The 12,990-nt window shown below is 40.9% G+C and overlaps 1 protein-coding gene across 1 annotated transcript in view; it reads left to right on the forward strand.

The window, feature by feature from the left end:
• Positions 1 to 12,990, forward strand: part of REV3L (REV3 like, DNA directed polymerase zeta catalytic subunit) — a 93,398-nt gene that overhangs the window by 69,956 nt on the left and 10,452 nt on the right. Inside the window, exons 20-24 of the mRNA XM_054393197.1 lie at positions 4,178 to 4,293; positions 7,444 to 7,562; positions 8,303 to 8,421; positions 9,381 to 9,522; positions 11,830 to 12,074. Of these exons, the coding sequence (XP_054249172.1) occupies positions 4,178 to 4,293; positions 7,444 to 7,562; positions 8,303 to 8,421; positions 9,381 to 9,522; positions 11,830 to 12,074 (741 nt within the window). The remainder of the gene's footprint in view (positions 1 to 4,177; positions 4,294 to 7,443; positions 7,563 to 8,302; positions 8,422 to 9,380; positions 9,523 to 11,829; positions 12,075 to 12,990) is intronic.

The raw sequence follows: 12,990 nt of genomic DNA on the forward strand, positions 1-12,990 counted from the left end.
AAATGTCTGGGCCTCTCCTACAATTTTAAGGCAAATTTTGCCACTCTTCTGTGTACTAGATAGCAGAAAAGGACTGGCCCTGCAGGCATGAGAGGAGAAACATTTGGGGAATTCATGTGGGAATGCACAGTCCCCATCTCTGTGATATGAAGAGGATGTGGAAACAGGATAGACTTGAAAAAAAGCAGTAGATTCACTGCTGTTGGAGACTCCCCAGCCACCCACAGAGCCTTGTCCCCACAGAAGAATTTTCTGATAAAAACATAAAACCCTAATGTAAAGTTGTAAGATATTTTTCTTAAAGATTTCAGAGCTAAAAATTTGTAAACTAATGACTTGTTAATGTTTAACATTTGAATGTTTTGTATCACATTTTTCTTGCAAGGTATGATGCTAATCAGTTTTTTGTATTGAAAACAGTGCTTTGTTTGTCCTGCAAATGCTCTAGCACCATTTTCTTTTAAAAATAGATATGTTCGTCTAACCTTCTTTTCCCAGGAGTAACCTTCTCTTTCACTGTGTTTTCCTGTAGAAATCTTTATTTAATATCTTGTGCCAACTTTATGATTTTTTTTTTTAATTGTCCAAAGCAAACTAGAAAAATGTTTTCAGATATTTCAGTTATCTATTTGAGTCACCAAATATTCCACTGCTGTGCACAGTTACTGGTTTTGTCTGCATCATAGGTCTGGCCTAATTTCTTTTATTATTTCCCCCTCCCCACTATTTCTCTTACATTTAGCTGGAAGAAAAATAGCAGTCAGAAAAACCAGACACATAATAGAATGGAAGGCATAACTGAGAGCTTGAGTGTTCATTCACAAAATTATCAAGTGAGAAAGAGGAAGAGATGCCATAACAGCACAGATGACTTAGCTAGAAAGGAAAATAATTGCATCTCTTCTCTGCAGCATGTATGAGGTGAATGCTAATGCTGTCATCTTTAAATCCTGCCAGTGTAAATGCTGCCTTTCATCTTTGCAGAGGGACTGGCAACAGCATGCAAAGCAGTATCAGTGCCCATCCTTTTAACAAAAGAGCACTATCTTGGCAGGCACACCTCCAGTTCCTGTTGTATTAGTTCTAGCCAGCAGCTTTCAAATATCAGCATTACAACTTAGGAGTTTCTTGCAGGTGTTAAAAGCTGATCTCATTACCATTTTTCTTTTAATAAAACAGCTTAAACTGATGATGAAGAGCAACTGGATAGTATATGTAAAAATTGTGAAAAGGGAGGGGAAAACGTTAAACTCATCCTCTCCTTAGCTCACAGCCTGTCATCTTTGTGGTACCACATGAAAGGGGAGGGAGAGAGAACGTGAGAGAGACAGACTTCAGTTGAGCTCCCATCAGCTGAACCTTAGGTTTACCTAAGGTTAATTTTTCCATTTGAAATAATGTCATCTTTGAGCTCCAGGCACCTCTTCTGTAATAGCACAGAGAATGCCCCAGGACATCTCAGCAAATGACACACTGTTCCCTCAGCACACCGTGGGACTGGGCTGCAGGAGAGGGCACTTCTGCTGCACTAATGGAGGCAGAGTTATCAGCTAGAAACAGCAGAGCCCCTCTGGTTAGGTGCAGGAAACCTGATAGGTCTGTTAAACTTGTTGCATAAGGCAGACCTTATGTGTGTTATAGTGCAGGAGTTTGGCATCCCAGGAGTTGCTTGGTAGAAGTTTAATCTTACTTTGTTTTTCCCTTCAGAGATAGTTCAGAGACACACTTAACCAAAAATGCATTTTGATGGTAAAGTTGAGGAAATACCTAAGCATCCCTAAATTCATGAGTGCTAATTATAGTCCTTTGTGCATATGGATTGTGAATACATACAGCTATACACACAAAACATACCTATGTGTAACTTGCTGCAGTATCTGAGCAGTGTGTTTAGTGGTTTTCCTGCTTTGAGAAAAACACTACCTGGATCCAAGTTTTAAATACGGGGAACTAAGGGACTATGTTCACAGGGAATTTACAGTAGGGCTTGAATTTGCTATTTGTTGGCTACTCTACCTTGATTTTCCATGTAGATAGGTTTGTATGAGAGTTGCCTGACTGAAACTTAGACAGCTGTATTTCATTGTCAGTGTCTAAATAGCTACTCACATTACCATGTATGTTACAAGAAAGGAAAAAACAGGATCCCATTCTGTAAGAGGTGGCTGAAATATGAGGAATAGTTCATCCAAAGAGACCTTTTTTCTTCTAAGACAGAGACCAGCTAAGAAAACTTGAGATGCCTTAAAATGCATCTGCAGTGTTTAGTTGGGAAGGAAAAGCAAAGCAACACTGTAGAGTGATACCCTCTGACTCAGTAATGTGTTGTTATAGGTGAACCCTGGTGGCTGTAAAAGCAAGACCAGGTTCAAAACCAGCACACTGATGTTATTTTTTAATTTTGACTGATAACTTTCAAAAAATAATTGTTAAAACATCATTCGATACCAACATCAGATAGAAACACACTCTCCAAATGCAAAGTGCTTGTTATTTTACTTTCTCTAGAATGCTAGAAATCAAAATCTTACTTTAGAATCTTCTACTTTAGCCAAAAATTGTGTCAAACCCATTTCTTCACAGATGGAAGTAGGTGATGAAGGGGATTTTTGCACCTTTGGCTGGCCGGTACAAAAGCCCAAGTTGTAATAGACAATTATCTTTTTCCTTTATTTTTTTTCCTTTATTCCCTTTCTGACCCCCCCCAAAAAGGAAAAAAAATAGTGTGTGTGGCAGAAGGTGTGGAGAAGCTCTCTTCTGGAACTATTCTCAGAGCAGTCAGTTACTTCAGAGTGAGCTGTCATCTGCCTTTGGCTGGGACACACAAGCAAGGAAGGCACTTTCACAACAAAGTCTGAAGTTTCAGTTATAATATCTGTGGTACACCTTGAACTTAGGATTGAGGGAAAGGGTATTTTCCTATATCCAGCAGTCAGGAAATGTTGGCAACTTTTAATACATTTAAGGATGCAAAAAGTACAGAGATGCTATTCATAAGCCCTGGGCCTCTGCATACTTCTCTCATAAACCAAGATCTACAAGCCTGCATCCTGTTGTGGGGTTGGGCATAAACTGTGGTGCCTGTTGTCCAGTCCTCTGCCTCCTGACAGCTGCCCTTTTATCATTCAGTGGTACTGAATACTGCCTGCTAGAAATCAAAAACCCCTTCCCAGTGAAACTTCCTTTCTTATTTTGCTATAAGAGTAAGAGATATCTGGTGTAACTTTGGCCAGTCTCTTTCTGTCCAGCCCAAGAAAATCATTCTTAGGCTCTTCATCAAGTGATCAGATAATGACTTCTGGTTTTAATTGTGCCTACTCAAAAGGTAGTGATACAGACTCCTTGGAGCTAACCCCTGCCTGTGCATAGCCTTTGGGGCCACCTTGTCTTTTCTGAGCCTCGTTGGAAGATGGGCAGTGAATGGGTCAGAAGACAGTTCTGACTTTTCTTTTTGTCATACCTGAGCCAGTCACATTTTCCACCTGGCATGAGGTAAAGCATAAAATGTTTTTTTCTTGTGTACAGTTATCCTGAAAGAAGAGCTGTTTAAACAGACCTGGAGGATACAGTTGCCTTCCTCCATGTTTCAGTTTTGACAGTTCTCACTCAGCTGTAAATTACAATTTACTCAATTTCCAAATAGAGTCACCATTTGAGACCAGAAGTGTCCTCTGGTTACTGTAAGCTGCATTGCAGTATGCATGATGCATTGTTGTTTACAAACTGTTCAAGTAGTCTAGTAGCAAATTCTGTTTCATAAAGGGAAATAATGCAACAAAGTTGGAGGACAGGACTGTATTTTATTCAACATCTGTCCTGTGCCAGTAGCTGGGTTTATGCTCAGTTACAGCTTGATCCCATTTGAAAAAACCTGCCTAGACCTAAATTTGTTCTTCATTTGCAAAGACTGAAATAATAGATGTGTGTTTAAAACAATATTTCCCAATGAAAATACTCCTCCTGGTTATTTTTTTCCAGTTGAATGTTACTAAAAATCCTAAAATGTCTGTTTTAAGTATTGTCTCCTAGTCCAGATGCTTCTTTCATAAAAACCGTTGTGACTGCTTCTTTTTTAATCTCAACATGATTAAAATGAAATCCTGTTTATATTCTGTTCATGGAAAATATTTTCTTAAATAATATAAAACTCATTTTCCTTTTCCCCCCTCCTCTCTAGATATGACCCAGACATTTTGTTAGGCTATGAAGTCCAGATGCATTCCTGGGGTTATCTCTTACAGAGGGCTGCTGCACTTAATGTTGATTTATGCCAGATGATTTCTCGTGTGCCAGGTAAGTTATTGTCTAGGGTTTCAGTTGAAATCCAATAGAAACAAGTTGAAATCAATGAATAAATTAAAGGAAATATATGCAGAGTATTTTTTCAGATGTCCCTCTGTATTTCATAGTCAGGCTTCTTCCCCTATAGCCATGAAGTGCCACACAACATTCAGTTCTAGTGAAGGGAGCCAGGGTTGTAGCCCTTAACATCTTTGAATGTAAGGTTCAAGTGGGCATGCAGGACATAGGCATGATCTCCACAGCACTGGTATTCATAGCACAGAGGCTCTTCTGCCAAGCAGTAGGTGCACTGCAGGTTCCTAGGAACTAATGTTACTGTAAGGTAAGTACTTGTTCTCTTCTGACTGAACTGCAGGAGGAAGATAGGAAATGTTCACACTGGTGTCAGAAGTGTGGCTCTGCGTGCATGACCATAAACGTACCAGTGTTGTGATCTGTCTTGCTTTGTGGCCTCCTTCTCCATTGTTTTGACCCCATCCATGTTCCTCTTGCTTTTCCAACCCCTATGCTTCATGTTTCCCTCCCTTCTTCACATGCTGTATTTTCAGAACAGGTTGTGCTCCTTCAAGCAGTATGCTACTCTTTCCTCCCATTGAAATAAAGATGGAAGGTACTTTTCCTTCCCTTTCCTATGATTTCAACTAAACAAAAAGAAAGCTGGACTTCTCTCTGGTTTTGCTTTATTGGCTGAGTCTGGTGCTGCTTCTGCCATTTACAAGTGAACTGTTGATAAGTCATTAGGACACACCACAAGAGAAGTGAGTACTGTGCCTAGTGGAATTTTTTGTGTGTGCACTGTGGCCTCCTGTCGTTTCCTCCTTTGCATCACAGCTCAAAGTTTTTTATTTCATCTCATGCACATGAAAAGTAGGAAGATTGTCTCGTTCTGCTTCTTAACAATTTCATTTCCAAAGAGGCCCATGTGGTTGTGCTGAGATGCTCCCCACACCAGTTGCAGAGCACTCCATGTGTTTGTAATTTTGCAGTGTTCATCACATGCAGTCTCTTGTTCATCAGGCAATGGGTCTCCTGTGACCACAGTATGCTTTGTTGCCTGTCCTTACCAGCAAGATATGAAGTGAACTTTAGAAACATGGGGAATCACTTAAGAGAAAAAGAGAAGTAGGCTGACATTGCAGAAAGTAGAACTAAATTATAGTTTCTGAGCCAAATACCAAAAAAAGAGGGGAAAAATGTGTTAAGTTCCTCATTTTTGCAGGAGATTCATCATGTGGAAATGAAGAAAAACAGAAGGCCTTTTTTCTATCCAAACATGAGTAATTGCTGGGTTTTCTCCTTCAAAATCTAAAGCAATAAGGAGGTTAAAAAGACAGTACAAGTTTTTTTATGAAAGGCCTGCTGAATTTGGTCAAGGCTCTGTGATTTATTGATAAGGCCACTAAATGAGAGAAGTTTTTTTAACTATATTTTGATTGTTGAGAGACACGTTAGATTAACATACAAAGTTAGTCAGCATTGTGTTGTTTCAGAGCAGGTCTGCAGAATTTCAGGCCATTTTTACTTGTCTTCAAGGGTAAAAGTGCTTCACATCTGTATGAGGAACGAATTGCTCAGTTCTGATCATTATTGCCAAGTGTTGTGTATCCACACTTCCATACTCTCTGCCCAAATGCTTCTCAGTAGAATCATAGAATGCATTTGGGTTGGAAGGGACCTGTAAAGGTCATCTAGTCCAACCCTCCTGCATTAAGCTGGGATATCCCAAACTAGATCAGGTTGCTCAGAGCCCCATCAAGCCTGATCTTGAATGTCTCCAGAGATGGGGTCTCCACCACCTCCCTGAGCAACCTGTTCCAGTGTTCAGCCACTCTCACAGTAAATAACTTCTTCCTAATGTCTCACCTCAATCTGCCCTGCTCTAGTTTAAAACCGTTGCCCCCTGTCCTATTGCTGCATGGAATTAGTAGGGCACTGTGCAGGAGTGCCTGATAAATGGGTCATGGTAGAGTACACAACCAGCAGTTGAGAAATGAGCATGGGAAATGGGGGAAATGGCCTCAAAGTGTTTTCTTTTCCATTGAACTAGTAAGAGGGAACAAGACTGGAGGAGTAAACAATGCAGTGTGTTTTCATGGTGAATTTTAACCTGTATTGTACATTATTATTTTATTTATTTATTTGTTTATTATTATTTTAACCTGTATTGTACATGTATATATGTAAACTTAGGAAAGAAGACCAAAACTGTAGCCTTGAGCTGACTGTAAAAAGAAAAAGTGTGTTTCAGGAAACATGCACTAAAAGACTGTCTTCTCTTGTGTTGGTGTTTTTTAAAGCATGAAAAAAAATGGCAGAAGAGGGTGTCTTTGCTGAACTGTAGTCGCTGCTGTCTTGCAGAGAGATTCAGAGTGCTGCTTCTGCCTCTGCAGCTGTTCTTTCCTGTTCCCTTCTCTCTCCATCTGTTCTATCCAGAGCTCATGCCTACCTGCTCCCACTGTTGCAGGGTTGCTTTCACTGTATGCAACTGAGGTTTCTCTTCCATGACTTGGTTCCATCTGAGTAAGACCATTACAAGTGGAGCATTGAGTTACAAACTCCTTAGGGCAGAAGTCACTTCCTTTGTTGATGTTGTGCACCAGTGTGTGTGCAGCTAGCCCTCAGGTAACATTCAGCATTGCTTAACCAATATGTTTGCTGTGGAGACTATATTGCCACAGACACCAGTTCAATGAAACCAAAGGAAAAGTTGTCTTCAGAGGGATGTGGAAGAGCACAAAAACCTGGGGGAGTTGTATTTACAGATTCATAGAATGGTTTGGGTTGGAAGGATCCTTAAAGATCATCTAGTTCCAACACCCCTGCCATGGGCAGGGACACCTTCCATCATTCAGGCTGCTCAAGGCCTCATCCAGCCTGCCCTGGAACACCTCCAAGGAGGGACATCCATGACCTCCCTGGGCAACCTGTTCCAGTGTCTAGCCACCCTCACTGTAAAGAATTTCTTTGTAATCTCCAGTCTAAACTGGTCCTCCTCAAGTTTCAATCTGTTCCCTCTTGTTCTATCACAGCTGTGGAAGACTGGTAAATAATCTTTCGCAATCAGTAACAGTCTTGATGAATTTTCATAGCTCCTGACTGCCCTATAACTTGTCTAAATATATTCTCTCTTCATGTCTTTAGTTGAAAAGAAAGAGAACAGATTTGCAGCTGAGCTGGATGAATATGGGTCGGATACAATGAGTGAAATAAATATTGTTGGGCGAATTATGTTAAACATCTGGAGAATGATGAGAAACGAGGTAAAGTTTTTAAAAGGTCATGACTTTACTCAGGGTTTTCAATGATTGCAGGCTTTCTTGACAATTTCATGTATCTTTTTGTTCTTTATTTCTACACCTGTTCAAACAGAGCAGTCTGTCACCATATGAGAATGGATTTTCCTATCACTGTAAAACATGAGGCCCTTTCAGTAATATTTCTTTTCACTTCTTTGTGGGTTTTGAGAACCTGGTTTAGTAATTTGGTTTGTATGGTGCTTTTACTAAATGAAATACTTATTTTAAGCTGTCAGACTTCTTGTTTTGCTGTTTATGACTTTAATGTTCAAGTGGTTTAATCTTTACAGATCTTATTCTGATCAAATTCAGACCTGATCTACTGAATTTTGTATATTCTTTTAAATTGATGAGGGATACTTTTTCCTGACTTGCAAATAGTTAGGAAATTCTAAGTCACAGAGTTATTAACAATTATTGAGGCTGCAATAGAGCTCTAAGATCATCAAGTCCAGCCTATGATTTCTGTTTCATTAATCCTCTAGGGCAGTAAGGAAAACAGGATATAGCTTGACATTGAGCTATGCCTTAAGAGGAATTTACTACAACACATTCTGTGTCTCTCTGTAGAACACAGAAGTTTGTTTACCTTTCTAACAAAGAATACTACTAAAAAGTTAGTAAATTTGGGTGTTGCAGTTAAAAAGTAGGAACTTGACTGTGGAAGACATCATGCCTGTTAACACCTGCTGTGTTTTCTCTAGGTGACCCTAACGAATTACACTTTTGAAAACGTGGGCTTTCATGTCCTGCATCAGCGCTTCCCTTTGTTTACTTTCCGAGTTCTGTCTGATTGGTTTGATAATAAGGCAGATGTCTACAGGTAATAATGAGCTGCTAATCCATTTTTGTTCTTTCCCAGGCCAAATTCTTAACTTTGGGTAGGTGTAAGCTAAAGTCAACAGAAGAAATACTCATTTTAGCTCAGGTACTCGAACAGTGTTATGTGCAGCAACATGACCTCATTTACTCTGCTGTTGTGTAGTTACACCCTCAATATTTCATCTTTCTGTATTTCTCTGTTTAAAGTGCACCCAAAAAAATTTTATTTACCATTTTAACTTATCTGAATAGATGTACTATTTTGAAGTTCTGCAAGGTCTTTATTTTGTGTTTACTATTCATCAGGAGGACCTCCAATGAAATGTCAGGTTTCTGTTTTCCTGCACAGTGCATGGATTAAAAATAGTACAAACCAGTGTGCAGGGTGTTAAAACAGTAACTATAGCTTCCTTAAAATACCTTTATATGGCACATATCACACTGGGCTTCACTCTTCCTTGGAGTGATTTGGTATTGTATGTGAACAGTTCCTAAAGCTGAGTACTGATCAGAACACCACTCATGACATGTATAGCATTTCTGTAAAAGTTACTTTGCACCTAGGTGGCAACTTGGTTTGGTGTTGAAATTACACATTTATGTTCATCTGAGATCAATATTCTTAATGCAGAGGGATGTTTCCACAAAAGTCCTCTTGGTTCCAAAACCCATATAAACAGATGGGGAGAAACTTGGGTTTCTGTTTCATTGGGGCACTAAGGTAAAGAGGATACAGCTTGACATTGAGCTGTGCCTTAAGAGGAGTTCACTGTAACACATTCTGTGCCTCTCTGTAGAAGTTTGTCTGCCACATTTTCAAAGGAGCCATAGGAAAATGTTGTAGGGGAAATTTAATTTGCCAGTTTGTAACAAGATGTCATAAAGGTACATTTTTTTTTTTTCTTGACAGAAAGAGCAGCACTCTCCTGGTTGTTTCTAATGAGGTGTTTGCTTTCACAGGTGGAAAATGGTTGATCATTATGTTACCCGGGTCCGTGGGAACCTGCAGTTGCTAGACAAACTGGATTTGATCGACAGAACAAGTGAAATGGCAAGACTTTTTGGCATTCAGTTCTTACATGTATTAACAAGAGGCTCCCAGGTAAGATTGAGTTTTCCTTACACTTCACAAAAGTCTTTACAAAATGCCTTAATTCTTCAATCACGCTGCATATTTTTAAGGTCACAGAAGACTGTTTTGGATAATGACACTGAAACGTCAAGAAAGGCAATTCAAAAGCAGTGATAATGAATTGGTTAGTCTCAGAAACTAAAAATACCTGTTAGAAACAGGGTGCCCCAAATCTAATCACAGAGTGCTCCAAATGTAATCACACCAGTGAGTTTCTTCTGATGACTTTTGGGAGCAGGTTTTCTCTTTTTTTTTTTTTTTTTTTATTGAGCTGGTATTTTTCACTCTTAGGTGGTCTGAAAAGAAATGCTTTTTAAAACACTAAGAAATAAAATTGAGCATATTTTAGAAAGATGAGGTTGTTTTCTTCCAGGGCAGACAAAGCTGCATCAAATCTAAGTGACATTTCCTGTGCAGCAAGCCTCTGGGTGAGATTTGATGATAAGGCCAGAAGAGCTCTGGCTTTATTAAGTACACGTGTTGTGCGAGATGTGCGTGGGTCTCTTGTTTTGGTACTGGCATCTGAGGAAGAGAGGAGGACAGAGTGAGATTTATCCTACTCTTCCAGCAATACCAAAGGCTTTTCTTGCCTGGGTGCTGCGTGACTAGACTAAGCAGACTGTCTTCATGGCTTCACATGAGCCCTCAACAGCACCTGAAGTGAGAGACAGCTACTCCCACATGTGTCTGCTCTTCTGTTGTCATCTTCTTCCCTACCATAATTCTTATTTCCTCTACCACCGTTCTGGTTTAATTGACATGTAGCTGAGGTGACCACGATTGAATTATTTTCTTGCTACCTTCTGTGGACAAAAAGACAACTTAAAAAACTAATTTCCTAAGCAGGCCAGCATTGTCTTAAGCCACTAAGAAACAGGAGTGTCTGAAGCTGCAGTTCCTTAACAATTCAACCCACTTTTAAAATGTTGCCACGTTTTTGCCATTTACTCTTGCCTGTGTCATCTCTTGACCCAGCATAGGTTCTTGTTGATCTTGTTGCTGGTAGTGGTTCTACTTTTATTTCCTTTAGGGGAAACTGGGGTGGGGGTGGCACCAGCAGCAGAACCATGGTGAGACTGAATAGGTATTTGCCAGATTAGCTCCCTGATATGGTTTCCCATGCTGTCAGAAAAGTACTGCTGCTGGAGCAAGGGAAGAGAAATGCACAGTTAAGGACAGGGAGGATGGGACTGGCACACTGCCAGTGTAGATCTGCTTAAACTGTCATGATGGTAGCCTGCAAAGACTGTTCTGCCTGTCATCTTCTCAAATGGCCATGAGTGGGAGTAAGCAGCAGAAACATGCTGCATTTTCTCTCCTGACTGTTCTTTTCTCTTTCCTTCTGTGCACGTATGGTTTGTTTCCATTGAAGCTTTCTAGGTCACAGAAATGGCAATTGCAACAATTGCAAATCACCTCAATTTTTTTTTTTCCATTCACAAAAAAAAACTTGCTACCTTTCAGATATTCCTTGTCTCCTGAGCCGAAAAATATGTTAAAAGGCAACATCACTAAGTTATGTCTCTTATTCTGACAAGGCCTTTTCTAAAGGTGATTTTTTTCCTCTTATTGTATTAAGCTATCTTGAATATTCTATAGTAGGCTAAACAAATAACAGAAGGTGCACATAGGCACACAGATTATCAGTCAGAACATAGATCCTAGAACATAGTATCATAGAATGGTTTAGGTTGGAAGGGACCTTGAGACTAATCTAATTCCAACCCCCCTGCCATGAGTGGGGACACCTCTCACTAGCCCAGGTTGCTCAAGGCCTCATTCAGCCTGGCCTTGAACATCTCCAGGGAGCAGGCATCCACAGCCTCCCTGGGAAACCTGTTCCAATGTTTCACCATAAATCTGAAATCAAATTACATATTCAGAACCTGCAGGAGGACATCCTGTGAGGGTTGAGCTTGGAGCATAGGAAGTTTCATCTAAACATGAGGAGGAACTTTTTTACTTTGAGGGTGGTGAAGCACTGGAACAGGCTGCCCAGGTGGAGTCTCCGTCTCTGGAGTTATTCAGAGCCCACCTGGATGCTGTCCTGTGCAACCTGCTGTAGGTGAACCTGCCCTAGCAGAGGGGTCGGAGCAGATGATCTGCAGAGGTCCCTCCCACCCCCCACCACGCCGTGATGCTGCGTGGCTGCTTGTTTTGGAAAGCCCCCTGTCCACGCTCCCCGTTTCAGAAGGGTCGGTGTGCATCTGCCCAGTTTGAGCACAGCCCTGTTTGCTCTGCTTGTGACACTGTGCCGGCTGTGTCCCACCCCCGCAGTACCGCGTGGAGTCCATGATGCTGCGCGTGGCCAAGCCAATGAACTACATCGCCGTGAGCCCCAGCGTGCAGCAGCGAGCGCAGATGAAGGCCCTGCAGTGCCTGCCCTTGATCATGGAGCCGGAGTCTCGCTTCTACAGCAACGCTGTGCTGGTGCTGGATTTCCAGTCCTTGTATCCTTCCATCGTCATCGCCTACAACTACTGCTTTTCAACCTGCCTGGGACACGTTGAAAACTTAGGAAAGTAAGTTGTGTCTCTTGCCTCACAAACCTTCCTGCTTTAGAGGCTTTTAGCCTAACGTACTGAGAACCCTTGTGTGGGGGATTGGAACTACCCCCCCAACATAAAATTGCCAGACCAGCTCAGATAGGAAGCAAATGAAGCTCTGTTTACAAGCAGAACTACAATCTAAAATACAGAATATAATGAATAGGTACAAAATATACAATGTTTACACATATTTACAATTTATAAACAGCACAAGGACAAACCAGGGGGCTACTAATAGCTTCCCCTTCCCTGCTCCCTTCTCTACCCCTTTGTACAGGGGATGAGAGAGCTCTTAGTTACTTAACCACAACAAGAACACATTCAAGGTCAGCAAAGCCAGCAGAAGCCAGTAGTATCTGCCAGAGTGAGGAAGCCGAAAAGAGAGAAAGGTAATATACACAACTAGTTTATGTTGGTAATCTGCCCAATGGGATTATTTAGACCTTATCATTGTTTTCCTTTTTACATCCAATGGCAATTTATTTACATTCTATCACTTTCTGTTCCAAGATCTGTGGAAAATTTTCAAGGCACAACCTAAAACTACCACACCTTGGTTGTCATGGGAAACAATGGGCATTGTTATAGTTGGACAGTCCCAAAGGGCTGAACAGAACAATAAGAGATATGTTTATCCCATTTCATTGGCACAGCTTGGTTTTGCCCTCTTGCTTGTTTCTTTCCCCCCTTGTTCTGCTTCTGGCCTTGCTTGCTCGGCCTGATTGTTCTCATTTGGGTTATGGTAAGAAACAGCAGCAGGGATGAGGGAGAGAGAAGCTGTTTGCTAGTAACAGCCCTCTGGGCTTTGTCTGGGGGGGTCTCTACAGGGGGGCAGGTGGGTTATTGTCTAGTTGTGTATGTATATATGTATTTGTATATGCTTATTACC

Source organism: Indicator indicator, chromosome 27, assembly GCF_027791375.1.
Source record: "Indicator indicator isolate 239-I01 chromosome 27, UM_Iind_1.1, whole genome shotgun sequence".
NCBI lineage: Eukaryota > Metazoa > Chordata > Aves > Piciformes > Indicatoridae > Indicator > Indicator indicator.